Source organism: Orcinus orca, chromosome 5 (genome assembly GCF_937001465.1).
Source record: "Orcinus orca chromosome 5, mOrcOrc1.1, whole genome shotgun sequence".
NCBI classification, from domain to species: domain Eukaryota; kingdom Metazoa; phylum Chordata; class Mammalia; order Artiodactyla; family Delphinidae; genus Orcinus; species Orcinus orca.
The window spans coordinates 48,834,423-48,852,604 of record NC_064563.1 but is presented as its reverse complement, the minus strand read 5'-3'; the positions used below and the strand labels follow the sequence as shown (position 1 = coordinate 48,852,604).

The following is an 18,182-nucleotide window of genomic DNA, read 5'->3' as shown; positions in this document are numbered from 1 at the left end:
ATAAAATATAGTAGACTTTTCGGAGTACACTTACTTTTCAGGTTTTTATGAGCTCATGTTAATTAGTAACATTTTTATTATTGAATATAGTAAAATTGTGCACATATTTTCCAGTCACAACTGTAATTGCAATCACATTGCAGACCATTTTTTCATTTATAATTAGCATAAACAAAGTGCACAAATGGTTGAAAAATCAGTAATATTTTCAAACAATGATTAATATTTTGCCAAAATAATTTATAGTTACAATTTACATATTTCAATATAAGTTACTTTATAACATATTAATTTTTTTTTATTAATTCTCCCCAGAACTCACAAAAAGAACTGATGGATTACATTTCAGAACCATGTGTATGGAAACTGAGCAGATTCTTAGTGATGGATCATCCGTTTTGCATTACGATGTTCACAATCTATATGGATGGTCACAAGCGAAACTTACTTATGAGTAAGCAATCTTCATAATCATCGTTTCTGACTCTTATTTTTTAGATATTAAATTTACTGTTACCTCTTTTGAGTCCTTCCCTGCTGACCTTATCTTACTTGGTCCTTCATGGCACTTAGAATAATTGTCTCTCTCTCTGTATCTTTGTTTTAAATTTTTATCCAATTCCCAAAAGAACCCTGAACCATTTTATTTTGTTCCCCAGTATGCACCCAGCTTATAGTAGCAAAATGCCTAACAAATAGTCGGTGCTCAAAGAATAATTTTTAATGAATAATTGAGTAAATAATATATAGTTTGATGTCACTAATTAAAACATGAAATCTGACTAAATCTACTATTTAAATCCATTATTAGCAAATAACAATAAATGTCAATGACCTTAAGCTTCTTAAACGTTAATATCCATATCAAACAAAATCTTATATGAGGCTAATGATGATGGAATACAGGCCATTCTTTGAGTATCAAGTCTTTATTAACACTGTGCAATAAAATGTTCTGCAATGATAGAAATGTTCTATAATTCTATTGTCCAATATGGTAGCCACTAGCCATATATGGTTGTTGAGCAATGTGGCTAGTGTGACTCAGGAATAGAATTTAAAATTTTATTTAATTTTCATAAATGTAAATTAAATAGCCCCACATGGCTAGTGGTCACTATATTACACAGTGCAGCTCTAGATTACTGGTTCTTAACTACACACTGTAATCAACTGGAGATTATTTTTTTTAATTTTTATTTTATATTGGAGTATATTTGATTTACAATGTTGTGTTAGTTTCAGGTGTAGAGCAAAGTGATTCAGTTATATGTATACATATATATATTCTTTTTCCATTTAGCTTGTTACAGAATATTGAGTAGAGTTACCTGTGCTATACAGCAGGTCCTTGTTGGTTATCTATTTTAAATATAGTTCAAACTGAAGATTTTTTAATAAATGCTGATTTAATTAATCTGAACTATAGCATAAGCATCTGAATTTTTAAAAATCCCCCAGGTGGTTCTAATGGGTATCCAGGGTTGAAAACCATGGTTCTAATATATGACGGAAGTTGGAAAAAGAATGAAAAGCATTTTGGAGTAAAGGGTATGGGTAATATTTCCTCACTTAGTGAAACATGCTTATCTTATTTCTAGCACCAAATTCTTTTTCAACCTAGAATATGTGAATTATTTAAGATATTATTACATGAATGAATGACTACAGATTTGTTGACCAAATCCCAATGTAAGGGCACTAAGAACATACAGAAAGACTAAGGAATGTCAGCAGGACAGGAACAAAGATGCAGAGAATGGACTAGAGGACACAGGGAAAGGGAAGGGCAAGCTGGAACAAAGTGAGAGAGTAGCATTGACATATATGCACTACCAAATGTACAATAGATAGCTAGTTGGAAGCAGCTGCATAGCACAGGGAGATCAGCTTGGTTCTTTGTGACTGCCTAAAGGGGTGGGATACAGAGGGTGGGAAGGAGACACAAGAGGGAGGGGATATGGGGATATATGTATGCATATAGCTGATTCACTTTGTTATACAGCAGAAACTAACACAACATTGTAAAGCAATTTTACTCCAAAAAAGATGTTAAAAAAAAAAAGAGTAAACAAACTGACAAAAAAACAAAATCTGTGTAATGTGATAGATACTACAATAGTGTTATGAGAAACAAGGAGAGTGCTCAGCTAACTCTATCAGGAAAATAGAAGTGACATCAAAAGAAAAGTTATCATTTGAACTGATCTTGAAGAAAAAAAAGAAATATGCTAGGGAGTAAAGGAAGGAAACTACATTTCACCAAGGCAAAGAAAGTAAATGAAATTTGTCATAAGCTATTTCTAGGATATCTATGGCCACCTAAACCATAATAAGTGCATTATAGCTTCTACAATTGGGATCTCTGGATAAGAATCATAGATTTGCTCTTTGTCGATCTGTGACAAGGATATGGTTGGCACACTTCTAGGATTTAATGAATGTGTCAGTATGTTACTAGACAATGCCAATGAATTTAAAATCTCCATGGAGAGAAGAATAATAATCAATTAAAATATATTTGGCTAAGTGGAAATAAAACAATGCTGGTTCCTGGGAAATAAGGATCTGAGGTGAGGATGAATTCCCTTGTCTTGTGCTAGAATTTTGTGTTGTTTGACAATAACATCAAAATAGAGGCTCTTCAAGATTATAAATTCTATTATGCAGTAATTCAAAGTTGTGTATAAAGAGAAACTACTTTGGAGAAACACTGACAATGTCAACTTGAAAAAATTCGTAATAAATATATTGTAATATAAAAAAAAGAGTAAACAAACTGGTCTTCAATAATGCCTTTTTATTGGGACAAATGCTTCTTTAGTTAACCCTACTGGAGCATAATATTGGAGCACAATTATCCTCAGCTAACCTCACTTTACCATAAAGCTATAGATATTAAACATAACAAAAATATTGAGAAGTGAGTGATGAACTCTTTGGCAAAACTTATGCATCTTGAGATGAAAGTATGTACTTTAAGGAAAATTGGAAGAAAATATTGTTTTCATAGAGGGCAGTAAATTGAACTTCTGGAGCACATTACAGAATCTAGCATGGTTCCTGACACACTGTAGGATGTTTAGTAAATGTAAGTGAATCAATTTTTATCTCACCACAACTATCAAAATTATATAAATAAGTTCAAGGCAAAAGTAGGTAAATTTCTAAATAGTTGATATACAAAGGTGTTTAGAGATGTTTAAGACCCATTTTTAACTCTTAAATAACATTATGAAGAAGATATCAGTACAATCTTCCAAAGAACATCCCTTTAATAATGTTAATTTTGCTCCTGTCCATAAAATTTTTCAGTAAAATTTAACCACATTTGTTGTTTAAGTTAAACAGATTAATAAATTTTAAATGTTGAGTTAAAAAGCCCAATTTATGCATAGCTATAGACTTTTTATATCTTTTAAATACTTTCTTACTATTTATTTTTTTCAGTTATATGAGAAAAAAAATTGTTGAACTCTCCTTCAGATATTTTAGAGATTAAATATAGTCATTATACGTTTAAGACCTTGACAAATGTAAAAGGATGCTATAAATAAATTATGTTTAAGCAAATAATGGAGAGTAAAGACTTTTTATCATTTGAGAAAACTGAAAGGATTAAGAGTGTAATTTACTTCTTAAGTTACTCAGACTGTACCATTTTATTGTTCCTTTCTGTGACTCATTTTCTGTTTTCAAAATTGGCACACATTTGACATTCACCTAGTTCTTGTTATTGTGCTCTTCACTTAACATGAAACAAACAACTGAAACAAGGAAAGAACAGAATGAGTGGATGCAGAAATAGGAGGTAAATAATCAGCTTGAAAGACTGCAAACAGTTTCATAGAAAAAACCTTGGAGATCAGTGGCAAATGAAGAAGTTTCATGTATAAATCCCATACAAAAAGTTTTCAGTCTTCAATTGATCTTTGTCTTATTTAAAATTCAATATTGTACTGAAATAAAGCCTATGCTTCAGATATAGGGAGAAATATATTTTTAAAATTTCAAATTGTGTGTTTAAATCTCAGATAATTATCCAAGGATTATACAGCTATATATTCCATATTTTTATCTTCAACAATACCTTGAATGACTTTTAAGAGTACTACATATTTTTCATTAGAGAGAAAATAGAAAAATCAAAATCTTTGACTCCCTTTGGAAGTTCAGGTTGTGTTAAGTATACAATTTTTAAGTAAATGCCCAAGATTTTTGTAATCTTAATTTAGAATGAAATAAAAATGTTAATAAATATAAGTTCTTTTCTCAGATATTCCTAGAGACTGGGTTATTTAGCAACTTGGAAAATTATGTTGCTTTTCGATGTTTAGTGAATCTAACCTGAAAAATAAGAGGGGCTTTTTTTTTGGGAGAATTGTGTACTATAGGAAGTGACCTCTTCTTGCAATTTTTTTAACAAAAAATAAGACCGGTATAGATTAAAAAAAGAAAAACACTATACAGGTCATATATAATTTGGAAGTTTTCTTGGTTATAGCTGTAACTTTCTCTTAATTAACTGTTAGTAACTTGAAAAAATATGGAATACGTGTCTCTTAGATATTACTTTCTGATTAATATGGCTGAGTTGAACATTGATATAGCTGGTATCAATGTTTAAAAAAGATTGAGATCTGAATCCATAAAACCATTTCCATGGTTTAGACTTTCACATTCTTCTCACTAAAGAAATCTCAAATTTAAGTTTTACTTATACACTCAGAAACAATGGAAATATTTCAGCTTACAAAAACTTGTTATCCAACTCTAAAACTAAAACTGAAATTACATTTTCTGATCTAATGGTGAGTCTCTTTGAGTTGTGAAACTGGCAAGTTACTATTTCTAATGGATAGTAAGTATATAATACTAAATTTTTTGCTTTCTAAAAATATAATTCAAAAAAAGTCTTTAGTTTTCAAAGAGATTTTTTAAATAAACATTGAGAGAAACAATCCTGTATAACTTTCTCTTTTCTGAGCATTACGGTCAGTATTCTAAAATAATTTAATATCACCCAGTCAGAGACAGCAGTATTGGGGGTATATTTACCAATTGATTTCATCAGTAATTAAAAACAGTAGTCAACTTAATCATTTTGAAATTATTATCTTTAGAAACCATGACAAAAATAAAGATATTTATTTATTGTTAGGGCTTTAAACTATTTAATTTTTTTTCAGTTCAATATTCTCCTTTCACATAACTCACATTTGTAATCTACATGTACAGTTTTCTAAAAATCATTGTTTTCCTTTAGAAGGACTTTTTTTCCCAATAACGTAAGATATTTTTATAACTTTTCTAATACTTTTCAAAAACTGCTCATGTAGACAATTATAAACATGTAATAAAAATGTTTCTGTAACACAATATTGAAATTCTTTTTATAAGCTAAATTTTCCAAATCAACTTGTAACAGAGAACAAACTGTATTATGGTTGAAAAGTGTTTCTTAAAATTAAATTAAGTTCATTGTGATTAACCATCTGTAAAGTTGAAGCATGATGGAAATGTCTACAAAATATTTATAGCTATGTAATTTTAAATTATAGTTTTAGTGGTGGCAAGTGATTTCCCAAATAAGAACTATTCTGTGAAGGGTTACAAAGGAGATTTTTCTAATGCAAGAGGTTAGATTTCCCTTAAGAGAAAATTGTTATGAAAATATTTTATGCAGAATTCTTCTCAATCAGAAATCTAAAAAGGCATATATTTGGTTATTAACTTAAAGCCTCAGTAAAGACTTTTTGCAAAAGTAAGACATAAGGCAGAAGAAAAGAACCTTCAAGAATATGTATTTCTTCTATGTGGAAACATTAAAGATTTGGGACAACTCTATCCTTGTAAATAATTTTTATATCAATTAAATAAAATGAATTTTCTTTACCAATTAACTAAACTTAAGATACAAGTTTCCATGAAGATTTCTAAACTGATCATCAGTTCTTCCATTCCCTATATAAATATACATTCATTTCTTGTTAAATGTCTGCAAATACATGTGACATATGTTAAATATATTACTGATTCTCAATTGACTAGATCCTTTATATTTGTTATAAAAAATGAAGCAGTGAAGATCGTTTTCTTATATGATTTTTTTAAAGAGAGACATACAAGTAGGAAATTTTAAGTTAGCAAATACAATATTGTTTCTATTATCAACAGATGGTTCAATATATCATCATATATCTGTTTAAAATATTTTCGGTTTCCTGTAATTTTGAGATATTCATGAATTCAAAAGTTTCTTAAGCTACTATTATACGTCTTAGGTGTAGGGAATATAAAGAAGATTAAGTCAGTCCTTAACCTCAAGAATCTCAAAGGTGTCATTTAAGAAGCTTTATGTATAAACAAATCAGTACAATTACTGTGGTCCATCTTTAACAAGGAAATGATTAGATACAGTTTATAACATGGTAATGGGTTACAAATCTGCCTAATTAAGTATTTGAAATATTTCCTCCTGATATAGTTCTCTAGTCCTTGTTCATATACAAATTATTTTAAGTAATATAAAAATAAACATTTTCTTTCCAATTAATATATATATATATATGAATACTCCCTAAAACAGGGAGTATTATAGCAAATATTCTCTGCAGAGTAATATGAAGATTAAATGTTGACAAATTATAAATAAGAAGGGTTGGAGCAATTAATGGAGCCTAAATCTTTATAAGAGAACACATTTAAGTAGAATAAAATGTGTTCATTCAAAAACTTTCAATATAATTAGTTGATTTGATAATATCAATAGTTGACTTGTATTCACTGAACCAATAAAGAAAGGGCCACTTAGACATGTCACTCTGGAAAATGTTGGAAGGAAAAAAGATGTCCTTCATGCTTGTAAGGATTTTATAGTATAATGAGCAAAGATTCACTTATAAAGAGCTAGTCGTAATAAGAGACAGCATAGACACCATAAATTGGATAGTTTTTTTCTTTAATGAAGTGGTCCTAAGTAGAAATATCCAAAGAAAATACCTCATATAAAAACTCATAGATCCTCTCCATCTATATTAGTGCATTGCAGAAGGCAACTGGCAAAAGAGGAATTGTTATTTCTCGTTCCACATATCCTACGGCTGGAAGATGGGTAGGACACTGGCTTGGAGACAGCTATGCAAAATGGGACAATTTGGACAAATCTATCATTGGTATGTGAGAGTCACCATCTTTATCATTATTCTTTTAAATCTTCTATTAGGTATTCACTTTTGCTAGTTCATATACTTTGTAAGTCCTTCTCTGAAATGTGCTTTTGGCATCATATTTTATGACAAGCAGCATAATGAAAAGGCAATGGGCCAGAAAGCAGGATCTAGTTTATTTTGAGAAAATAATTTCATCCCTTTTGGTCTCAGTTTCCTTTTATGAAAGGGCAAGATATGGGAAGGATAACATATAGAGCTAAGAATAGAAATGCCTAGAAATTCTAGATTCTAGGGAATAAGAATCACTCATAGATGCTAAAGTATGAAACATCTCAAACCAAATTTTGAAAGTTTTCTGACAACAGTTGGATAAAGAGTAAATGAAATATTATTTTAAAGAGAATATTTTTCTGTTTCATATCTAAACATAAAAATTCTTTACTATTTATATTAGGATTCAAGGAAAACAATCAATGTTTAGAAATATTCCTTTAAAAGAAGAGCTGGGAATTCACATGCTTTCTATTTTATTGAAATGATCATTCCTCAGGAGATTTTTAGCTAATAAGGATAATTCAATTTGTTTCATATAATGAGACCTATGGTTAAATAATTACAGAGACAGCATTTTATTTTAAAAATAAAACCAAGGAAGACTTCCCTGGTGGTGCAGTGGTTAAGAATCCGTCTGCCAATGCAGGGGACACGGGTTTGAGCCCTGGCCCGGGAAGATCCCAGATGACACGGAGCAACTAAGCCTGTGCTCCATAACTACTGAGCCTGCACTCTAGAGCCTACGAGCCTCAACTACTGAAGCCCGAGTGCCTAGAACCCATGCTCCGCAACAAGAGAAGCCACTGCAATGAGAAGCCCACGCACCACAAGGAACAGTAGCCCCTGCTCGCCGCAGCTAGAGAAAGCCTGCACGCAGCAACGAAGACCCAATGCAGCCATAAATAAAAAATAAATAAATAAATAAATTTATTTTTTAAAAAAAGGAACCACTAACGCTTTCTTCTCATACTATAATGTGTTCGTTAACAGTTTTATGATCTAAATGTGTCATCTTGAAAGTGTCAAGGAGGCATTATTAGAGTGTCTTATTTTTATAAATGTCATTTACATTATAAAGTAAAAAATACATAAATTTCATGGGAAGAAATGATAGAAAAATATATCAATAACCTGAAAAATGTTTCATTGAATTAGAGGTCAGTATTAGAAATAGAACATCTTCATAAATAGAAAAAAAACAAATGTCAAAATATATGAAATAGTGGCCTTCTATAATTTTTTTTCCTAATTTTTTTAGGTATGATGGAATTTAGTTTGTTTGGAATGTCATATGTAAGTAGCTCTATTCCTTTTATCTTCATCACTTGTTAATATTAAGAAACAAACTATTAAAAATTAATTAAATATAACTGTATTTTAGACTGGAGCAGATATCTGTGGTTTCTTCAACAATTCGGAATATCAGCTCTGTGCCCGCTGGATGCAACTTGGAGCATTTTATCCAAATGCAAGAAATCACAACACTGCATTTACTGGAGTATGTAATTACTGCATTTACTCTCATTCCTTTGCCCCACTAACCTTAAACGTTTTTGAATAGAATTCACCCTTCCTGGCTGATTTCCAGATGAATGTTTTGAATCTCTTTACATTTACTGACGGCATCTGAGCCCATCACTCTGAGAAGTTTCTGACTTGGGTTTTCTTTATACTTTGGGGTTCAGGACTTGGTTAGCTGGCATACTTACTGCTGTTCTATATAATTTTGAATTAGCCAGAAAAAAAAATTCCTTCTGGAAATTATTCCAAACCTGGACAGAACGATAAAAAAAAAATCAGTTTCAAACTAAATAATTAGAAAAGCCATTTAAAATCAATGCCCGAAATGGGCAGATTTAAAAAGCAAATGTTTTAAAAATGAGTTGAGAAACAGAAAAAAATAAAAGGAAAAGGGAATCATGGAAACTAATTTCTGAGTGGTGACACTGTTTACTTTACTATATACTTTACTAAACTGGAAGAACTTTTGGAGACAATAATAAAAATTATGAAAAAGTATAAACAATTGCAAGCAATATATAAGTAAGTGCTAAATTTTGTTATACTTTCAGTGAAGACATATAGAAGAAAGATAAATTATCAAAATGCACCTCATGGAAGAATTGTAGACAGAGCTGGTCTTTTAAGGATGGGTTCCAGCCATAGTAACCGAATGGTAGAGCTCATCATGAGTTTTGAATTCTTCATGTCACCCTGAGAAATTTTTTGTCAGAATAGAAGGGAAAATTTATATTAGAAAATGAAAAATAAAAATGAAAATCTATACAAAGTTAGAAGGCAGTATGGGACCACATTTTGGAAAAATTTGAAAGTTGGGCAATAGAGACAACTTGATGGCATAGGAATATTTTAGCAGGAAAACTTTATGTCAGTAATGAAATTCAGAAAGCTGTATTGTTGGGAGAGTAAGGCATGAATCAATAAAATCCTGAACAGGGATTCATTCAACAAGAATTCATTGAAAATCTATTATTTAATATTTACAAAATCCCTGCCCTAATACTTTATATAATGCAGGAATGATAGAGATAACAGATAATAGACAATTATTTTTATATATATATATATATATGTATATATATATATAAAACAGCAGGTACAAATAAATCGTATGAGGGAAAACTAGAGTAAGCTAAAATGATAGAGATTTGTGGGTGTTCTGGTTTAGAAGGGATTCTCAAGGTAGTCCTCTTGGATGAAGTGACATTAGCATTAGAGCAGAGACTTGAGTTGAGGAAAGCAACAAATTTACATATATGTGGGAGAATTCCAGTTCTGGGGAACAAGTGAAAGACTCCAAGATGTGAATGTGGCTGGAGCTTTTGAGAAGATGAAATGGGAGAGGGAAAGACTGACGAAGTACTTCTGAATAAAAATCTACAGAACTCAACTTAAGTTTAATTATGAGGTAATATAATTGAATTTAGGAATGTATGGTTTAGAATTAAATGCTTGTGTTTCATCATGTTAAAACTGAAATAACATCAACAAAGTCAGTATGCAATAGATATGATCTTTGCCTTTTCTAACTTGACTTTGAATCTAGTAACAGTAGGATCATATTGATATATTGCTTAATATTTCTTGGACCATTGCACTTTCAAGGTTTTGCCTATTCTAACACTACATGTACCAGTGATAGCAATGGGTCATCATTCAAACATTCTTACTACTTAAATCTAGAAAAGTTGGAATCTTCATAGATACGATACCACTCTTAAGGGCTCTGCTCCTATTGATAACAACAAGAAAACATTGCAAGTGTTGCCCCCTGGAGTTATGTAGCAGCCTTGTTTTTTCCCTTGGTATAAATTAAAATGTAAAATACTAATCACTCTCCTTATTATTTTTTTTAGCCACTAAGTGCAATAACATTTTTTAGAAGCTTTTATCTTTCCAGTGTCAATTTTAGTCTTTTTACCTGGAGAGTATATTCCAGAGCAGACATGGGCATGTTCTTTTTTCTTATCCAACATTAATTAGATCCCCTCTTCCTCCTATACTATTAATTCTTTAGTACCATAACTTACTCATTTCTCATGAGAACACACAATGTGCAGGGTCACCATGATGGGCTCTGCATGTCTGTTTATTTCAATGCACTTATATATAGCATTCTGTTTCTCTCCTAGACTTTTCACCCTACACTGAGCATCACCACAGTTGACAATGTGTTTGTCACCTATTCAAATGTGAACTGCTCTTTACATATGTTCACCTAAATGAAATCAAGCCATGGACTTAATTTGCATTTTCTTATTAAAATATTAGTTATGCTTTCTCTTTCCACTGTATGAGATAGAAATAACTATTCCATAAGGTTTTTGTGATGTAGCACATGACAATGAATTAAATTATGCCTTATTTTTTATTCTTCAAATATGTATTTGAAAATTATGATTTAAACAAGGACAACACCTTATGACACTTTCATTTTGCTTTGTTTCAGAGACAAGATCCTGCTTCCTGGAATGCAACTTTTTCTGAAATGTCAAGGAATATTCTAAATATTAGATACACTTTATTGCCCTATTTCTATACACAGATGCATGAAATTCATGCTCATGGTGGCACTGTTATCAGACCCCTTTTGCATGAGTAAGCACAATTTTCTTTTCCTATCACAGAGAGAGATAGCTTTCATTTAATTTACTTAGTAATCAGTTATACTGCCATATAAAACATTTTAAATTGAAAACTTTTTCATTGTTATTTAAGTGTACATTTTGGGTTAATAAGCATTTACATAAATAAATCTACTAATAAACATACTAATATATGCCATTAAAAATGAAACACAGTTTTTAAAAAGTAATAATTCTTAGGAATAACTATTGTATACCAGGTATTTTTTGAGAGAATTTACATACCTTATTACATTGAGTGTTTACAAAAGGTCTTGGAAATAAGTAATATCTCTAAATTATCGTTGACTTAATTGAAGTTTACAGCAGTTAAGTAAATCCACCATATACAAATGCCTGACTAAGAAGACCATCCAACTCCTCCTAGAGGTGTTCTAATTGGGTACCCTAGAACAGTTCTACCATTCTCTGTGACAATTGTTTTGGATTTACTCCTTGAAGCTCAAACTGATATATGACCAAATATTGAAATTCTATTCTATGGAGTATAGTTGCAAAAATTTTAGCCTGTTCTATTTTTAAGGCAAATACAAGCAATTTCTTACGGATGTTACAAAAAAAACCCCACACACATTCAACCATAAATACAAAAAAACCGTTGAAATAATCATGATATACTTAGCTTCTTGTGTGCCCTATATTACCAGAGTAATTGATTGGGGTGATTTGTTAGATTTCACTATTGATAAATCAGTAAAAAATAAACAGCGAATATTTACTCAAATTAAACAGTAGTAGCCAAGATAAAATTACCAAAATAATAAGTAGATCAATATGCCTTCTGTTCTAATAATAAAATATCCAACTTTCCAAAAACAAGGGAAAAAAAATACTTCCTAGATTCAAATTATCCTCTAGTAATTTATTACCGTAATCCCTTCTTTATTTCTGGTAACATTTTATTAAACTCTTTCCTCTTTTATTTCTAGAATTTTCCTCTTTGTCTTCTCCCTATTAACTTTCCAGAAGAGCTGGAGTATCAGCACTGGTCTGAGTCCCCAGCCAGAAACATTATTATTAACTATGCAGACTCTTGTCCTGCTGAGAACTTCTGGGTTTTTGTTCCCATAGGAAGTACATAGAGGAAGAACCCAGCAGTCCAATTTAGCATTAATCTCAGTTTAGAGTAAAACAAAACACAAACAAAAGAACAAAAATTAAAAATGTATACTTCCATTTCAATTAAAGAAAAAATGTGGACATTTAATAGTTGCAATTCTCAAACTATAAAAAGCAGATTTTGTTTTTTCAGCCATTTATATCTCAAACTCAGAAAAATATTAACAAATGGAAGAACCTTTAAGGATTTATAAATTCACTATTCAGTGAGCTTAATTTACATAGGATGTGCAAACTCTTTTTAAAGTTACCAAATTAAGATTCTTAAAACACACTTGTCTCACACTTTTCTTCCAGAGTGTTTATAATTCTTGCTTCCTGGTTTGTTGATCTTCTACTAGACAAAGTTAATATTTGAATTTATGTGAGTTCTCTTCAAAGGAGATTTCTCACTCGGTCTTACACATCCATGGCAACTCTGTGCTTTGTTGGAAGGTTTAGTCATGGTCTAGATTTTCTTATAAAGTATTGTACACTGCACACTGAATTCCAAGTGATAAAATTGTTTTTGATTTTTTATGTTTTGATTTTCATTTCAATCCACAAAAGTCCATACTGCAAAATGTGATTTTAATAATTATTTTATGGTATTCAGAAGAGATAAATTTCTTTGATTTAATTTTGTAAATATTTTGTCCAGGTTCTTTAATGAAAAGCCAACCTGGGATATATTCAAACAGTTCCTGTGGGGTCCAGCATTTATGGTTACCCCTGTATTGGAAGCTGTAAGTCCTACAACATATTTTTGTTCACAAAATAATTTTTCCATGGTTTATATGTTTTTGATGACTATATCTTTAAATTCCAGTACGCTGACACTGTAGAAGGCTATGTCCCTAATGCTCGGTGGTTTGATTACCATACAGTAAGTAGTTAAGGAATTCTGGGGGATTGACTAAACAGAAATGGGTAACAACTTAGTTATAGCCTTTTTATTAACAACGTACTTGTTTTCCTTTCCACTTAAAAAGAGCAAGATATTTCTTGCTAATTATATCAGAATCAAATTAACAAACAGTGAAAGAGTTAATTTATTCTGCCATAGTTTTTTATGTAGTCATTGATTTATTTTATCAAATAAACGTGGAAATTATACAGTATACACAAAAAGGTCATTGCCCTTTATTAGGTATGCAGAAAGATCATTAAAAGTAATACAGTCCTTTAAAGAATAATGTATATGACAAATCAGGAATAACTTTTGTGACCCATCAAAAACCCATATATTTTCTTCATGTGAGCACCACAAAAACAAGCGGTGGTAAATTACTTTCAAAGCTATCAATAAACTAAGGAATAAGTACATGCTTTAACAACATGAGTTCCTGAATAAATGTTTGTGGTTTTATTATTTTTTAAATTAAAAAGTATATTATTTGATTCTATAAATGTGCCCCCTCAAGTACCAATATTGCTGGTGATTCTGCTTCTTATTGGTTTGTTCTTTTGTCCAACGCTGTCATTTCCAGGGCAAAGATATTGGTGTCAGAGAAAAATTTCATACATTTGCAGCTCCTTTATATGAAATAAATCTACATGTCCGTGGTGGTTATATTCTACCTTGTCAAGAGGCTGCTCAAAACACATTTTACAGGTAAGTGAAGTGTTCACAGAACTCAGATTAGATTTTGAGAGAGAGCATGCTAGAATTGTCAAGAACCGGGAAAGGTCTGAGATTTTATCCTACTTCCAAGCTTACAGGTTAGCCTGCCACAGTTTCATGGATTCTGGGTCTGAGACAAAGGTCTTTCTTACTCTTGGCATAGCAAGAAATATGAGTTTCATGTTTGCTTCAGTTGCCCCTGTCCCCCAAGTCTCATATGGGTGACATCAAGTGGCCCAGGTGGATACTGCCCACCCAGGAGGCTTATGTCACAGCTAAGGAAGGCAACACTTTGGAAACTCAATCTTTTATAATAGGCTGTAAGCAAAAGCATCCATTCTTTGCTTTGAAGGCAGAAAAACTGTCATTGCTTCTGTATGCAAAATATGTAGAAACTTGAGAAACTCATGGAAAATTGTCCTCCAACATGATAGAATGTTTCCCCAACCAAAATACCAGTGGAAACTTAATGTCCTCTGTGTAAACATGCAAAGGTATTGATAAACGGATGTCTTGTATTTTAAATGCCAGTCTCACGTGAGACCTCATCATTTTTTTCTGAGTCTATTTGGAAAGAAATATTATTTACTTTATGAAAATATGTTTTTTAAGTGAACTTTTCTGTGAGCTTTAAGCAAACATGGCTCAGAGGGCTTCTCTTTCCTTCCATCTTTTCCGCTCCCCCTTTTCTACCTCCATCAGTCCTGTGACACATACCCAGACCCACTTTAGTCTATGAAATGTAGATATCCATTGACAAGATCACTACTCCTTCACTCTATTTACGTCCTCTGCTGTCTGCAGAAGAACCAGACCTATTTGTAGCAACCTTGTCCCATTTAACAATGAAAGGTAACTCAGATTTTCTATCCATTACCATTTATAACTGATCATCTGCTAAGACCCCTTATGTGATACTCTCTCCTTCACAGTCAACAACATGTCCTATTTCCACGGATCATGGGTCCATTCTGTCTCCTGTGACTGATGTAAGAGCAAATTTCTGAGACCAGTCATAGAGTCTATTTCCCCTGACTAAATTCCTGGCTTAAACATTCAGATTCTAGGGGACTCAGTTCTGTTCCTCTTCTCATCTCAGGCTGTACCCACTCTTGTGGTGATCTACATGCTGACGGCCCCAGTTGGCATGAGTAGACTCTTTCTAGCTTCTGGAGCTACCCAGATCCATTTCTATCAATATTTTACCCTGATGTCAGTTGAAGAGGAGAAAAATGATTATACCTGAGAAATGAGAGTTTCATGGAGGAGACCATTCATAAGTTGTGCCTTGAGGAATCCTTATGAGAGACAAGTAGAGAGGCCATTCTGGGTGTTCTGGGTGTGTGTGTGTGTGTGTGTGTGTGTGTGTGTGTGTGTAGGTGGGTAAAGTAAATAAGATATTGGGTTTAGGTATACCATGGACCTTTGAACAGCATGAGTTTGAATCACATGGGTCCACTTTTACATGGATCTTTTTCAATAGTAAATAGTACAGTACTACTCAGTCCATGGTTGGTTGAATCTGTGGATGCAGAGGAACTGTGGATACTTGGATACACATTGTTCATTGGTCAACTGTATATACAAGGTAGAATGAAATTTGTGAAACTCTTTTAATCTTATTTTAAGTACGTTAGGAAATTGTGCATTAAACCAGATTTTAATATTTCTAATAAGATCTACTTATCTTTTACCTCAGTGACTATGAATTGAAATGCATATATACATGCATGTTAAGACATGCCAATATCTGTACATGGAAAATATAAAGTTGCTGTGGAGATTTGAACTCTAGATATTTTAGAAGACTTCCATAGCAGTATAACCTTCAACACTTGTGATTGGAAAAGGCAGATAGCTAAGCATAATTTGTCTGAGAAATCCTTCCATAGCAATATGAGGCTGTCAAACCAAGTTTGCATACTGAGCATGGAAGCAGATATTTAGTTCATAGATAGGCCTATTGTAGGCACAAGCTTCGGAAGCACTGTCCAATCCAAGGAAAAGACTTGCAATTCTGGCTACTCTTCACATTCTTATTAACAATTGCCAATGATAATCAAGTGATTTATATATGTAAATGTGAGGAAAGCTTAAGTCATATGAGATTAAAACATGCTATTGAAACAGCTTTATGTTTAATGGTCAATGACAGTATTATCAGAGAGAAGAATAAATAAATATATCAATAAACTTAATATGGTTTTAACTATAAATGAGGCCACTTCTGATTTGTTACAGTAGGTGAATCCTTGATGTCAAAGAAATGCATGATACGGGCTTCCCTGGTGGCGCAGTGGTTGAGGGTCCGCCTGCCGATGCAGGGGACGTGGGTTCATGCCCCAGTCTGGGAAGATCCCACATGCCACAGAGCGGCTGGGCCCATGAGCCATGGCCACTGGGCCTGCGCGTCCAGAGCCTGTGCTCTGCGACAGGAGAGGCCGCAGCAGTGGGAGGCCCACGTACCGCAAAAAAAAAAAAAGAAATGCATGATATTTTCTATTAAATATGAAGGATTTTATGGTTTATATAATTTCCATTAACTCATTAAAAAAGGAAAATCCTTTTATTTTCTTTGCCTAAAACAGTCTGTGTTCCTTTGGGCACTTACGTGGATGTCATATCATAACAAGAAATATGCTACTCTATAAACCTTGGTAAAATTGTATTTCTTTCTTATAGTCGAAAAAATTACATGAAGCTTATTGTTGCTGCAGATGATAATCAGATGGCACAAGGATCTCTCTTTTGGGATGATGGAGAGACTATAGGTAAGTGTTCCATTTAGGAGATAAATATAACTGGTAACATACATATTATCTCACATTACTTTTTTGTTACCTATTATTGTACTTTGGAAGCCGAATAAAAAGCCAATAATATTATTCAAAGCTAAAATAGTTTAATAAATAGTTGAATCAACTTAAAAAATAGACTTCTACATATTTAAAGACTTTCTTCTTATCCTAAATATATTTAATCCCTGTGATCAGTGTCTAGATGACTAAGAGTTTTGTGCGGGCAGGGCTGATATATTGATCATCTTTGTAGTCCCAGAAGTTAGCCCAGTGCTGTTCACATAATAGGCACTCAGTATGTGTGAGGTCAACTGAGCTGAAAATCCATGTTCCCATGTGCACATATTGATGCACAAAGGATGCCTCTAAAACATGAGAGTTCAGAAACAAAACTCAAACTTGTTCTCTGTGCTTTATGGCTATAGCTTTTGTTTTGTTTTTGTTTTAATATTCAGCAGTTTTTTACATGAAAAGCTTAAAGATTTAAACTTAAATCTTTGTTTACTCCATGGCTACTCCTCAAAATCAGACTGAACTACTAAACTTTTAGCAGTGCGTGCTCTGCTACCTGGGATAGTTTGTAAAGAATGCATATTCTGGGACCCATCTAAATTCCATTAATCGGGGAGAGGCCCAGGAATCTGCCTTTGAGTAAAATGCCCCCAGGTCATTATTATGCTGTTAAATAAACACTGTTAGAGGATTAGGTTTACTGACTGCCATTAGTAGTGCCAGCTCTGCTAGATGGGACTTCTGAGCATTCTCTTGACACAAATCTTTGTCTTAAAAACTAACATCTGTGTGGAGCTATAGGGCAGTTCACTGCAATTTAAATAAATTATCCATAGATGAGAGATTTTTCATTAATAGCAAAGACATCTTTCATCTTTTCAGGTAAATCATAGTTAATATTCTGCAAACATAATAAATAGGAATTTATTAGTGAGTAAAGCATATCAGAAAGTGATATAAGAATCATATGATAATAAGCAAGACTCAAAAATAAAATTACCTCTTCCTAGTATTTTGTGATTTAGAAGGTGAAGAACTCAACTGCTATTAGTTAAAATCATAAGTTTTCAGAGCCCTGAACTTCATTAATACATTAAGGGAGGTTCTAAAAAGTTTGCAACCTTTCTGCCTCACTGGGCCCGGCAAGAGGCACTTTGAATTTGCCTACAATTTCCCAGGGATGCAAAGTTGAGTTATACATAATTTGCATGCTTGTCTTGGGATATTTGAATCTTACTCTCTAACAAATTAGTTAATC

At 32.3% G+C, this 18,182-nt stretch overlaps 1 protein-coding gene across 1 annotated transcript in view; it reads left to right on the top strand.

The window, feature by feature from the left end:
* Positions 1 to 18,182, top strand: part of SI (sucrase-isomaltase) — a 100,398-nt gene that overhangs the window by 75,815 nt on the left and 6,401 nt on the right. Inside the window, exons 37-45 of the mRNA XM_004283436.3 lie at positions 316 to 454; positions 7,042 to 7,175; positions 8,485 to 8,519; positions 8,608 to 8,724; positions 11,197 to 11,345; positions 13,152 to 13,236; positions 13,320 to 13,376; positions 13,981 to 14,105; positions 16,797 to 16,885. Coding sequence (XP_004283484.1) covers positions 316 to 454; positions 7,042 to 7,175; positions 8,485 to 8,519; positions 8,608 to 8,724; positions 11,197 to 11,345; positions 13,152 to 13,236; positions 13,320 to 13,376; positions 13,981 to 14,105; positions 16,797 to 16,885 — 930 coding nt within the window. The remainder of the gene's footprint in view (positions 1 to 315; positions 455 to 7,041; positions 7,176 to 8,484; positions 8,520 to 8,607; positions 8,725 to 11,196; positions 11,346 to 13,151; positions 13,237 to 13,319; positions 13,377 to 13,980; positions 14,106 to 16,796; positions 16,886 to 18,182) is intronic.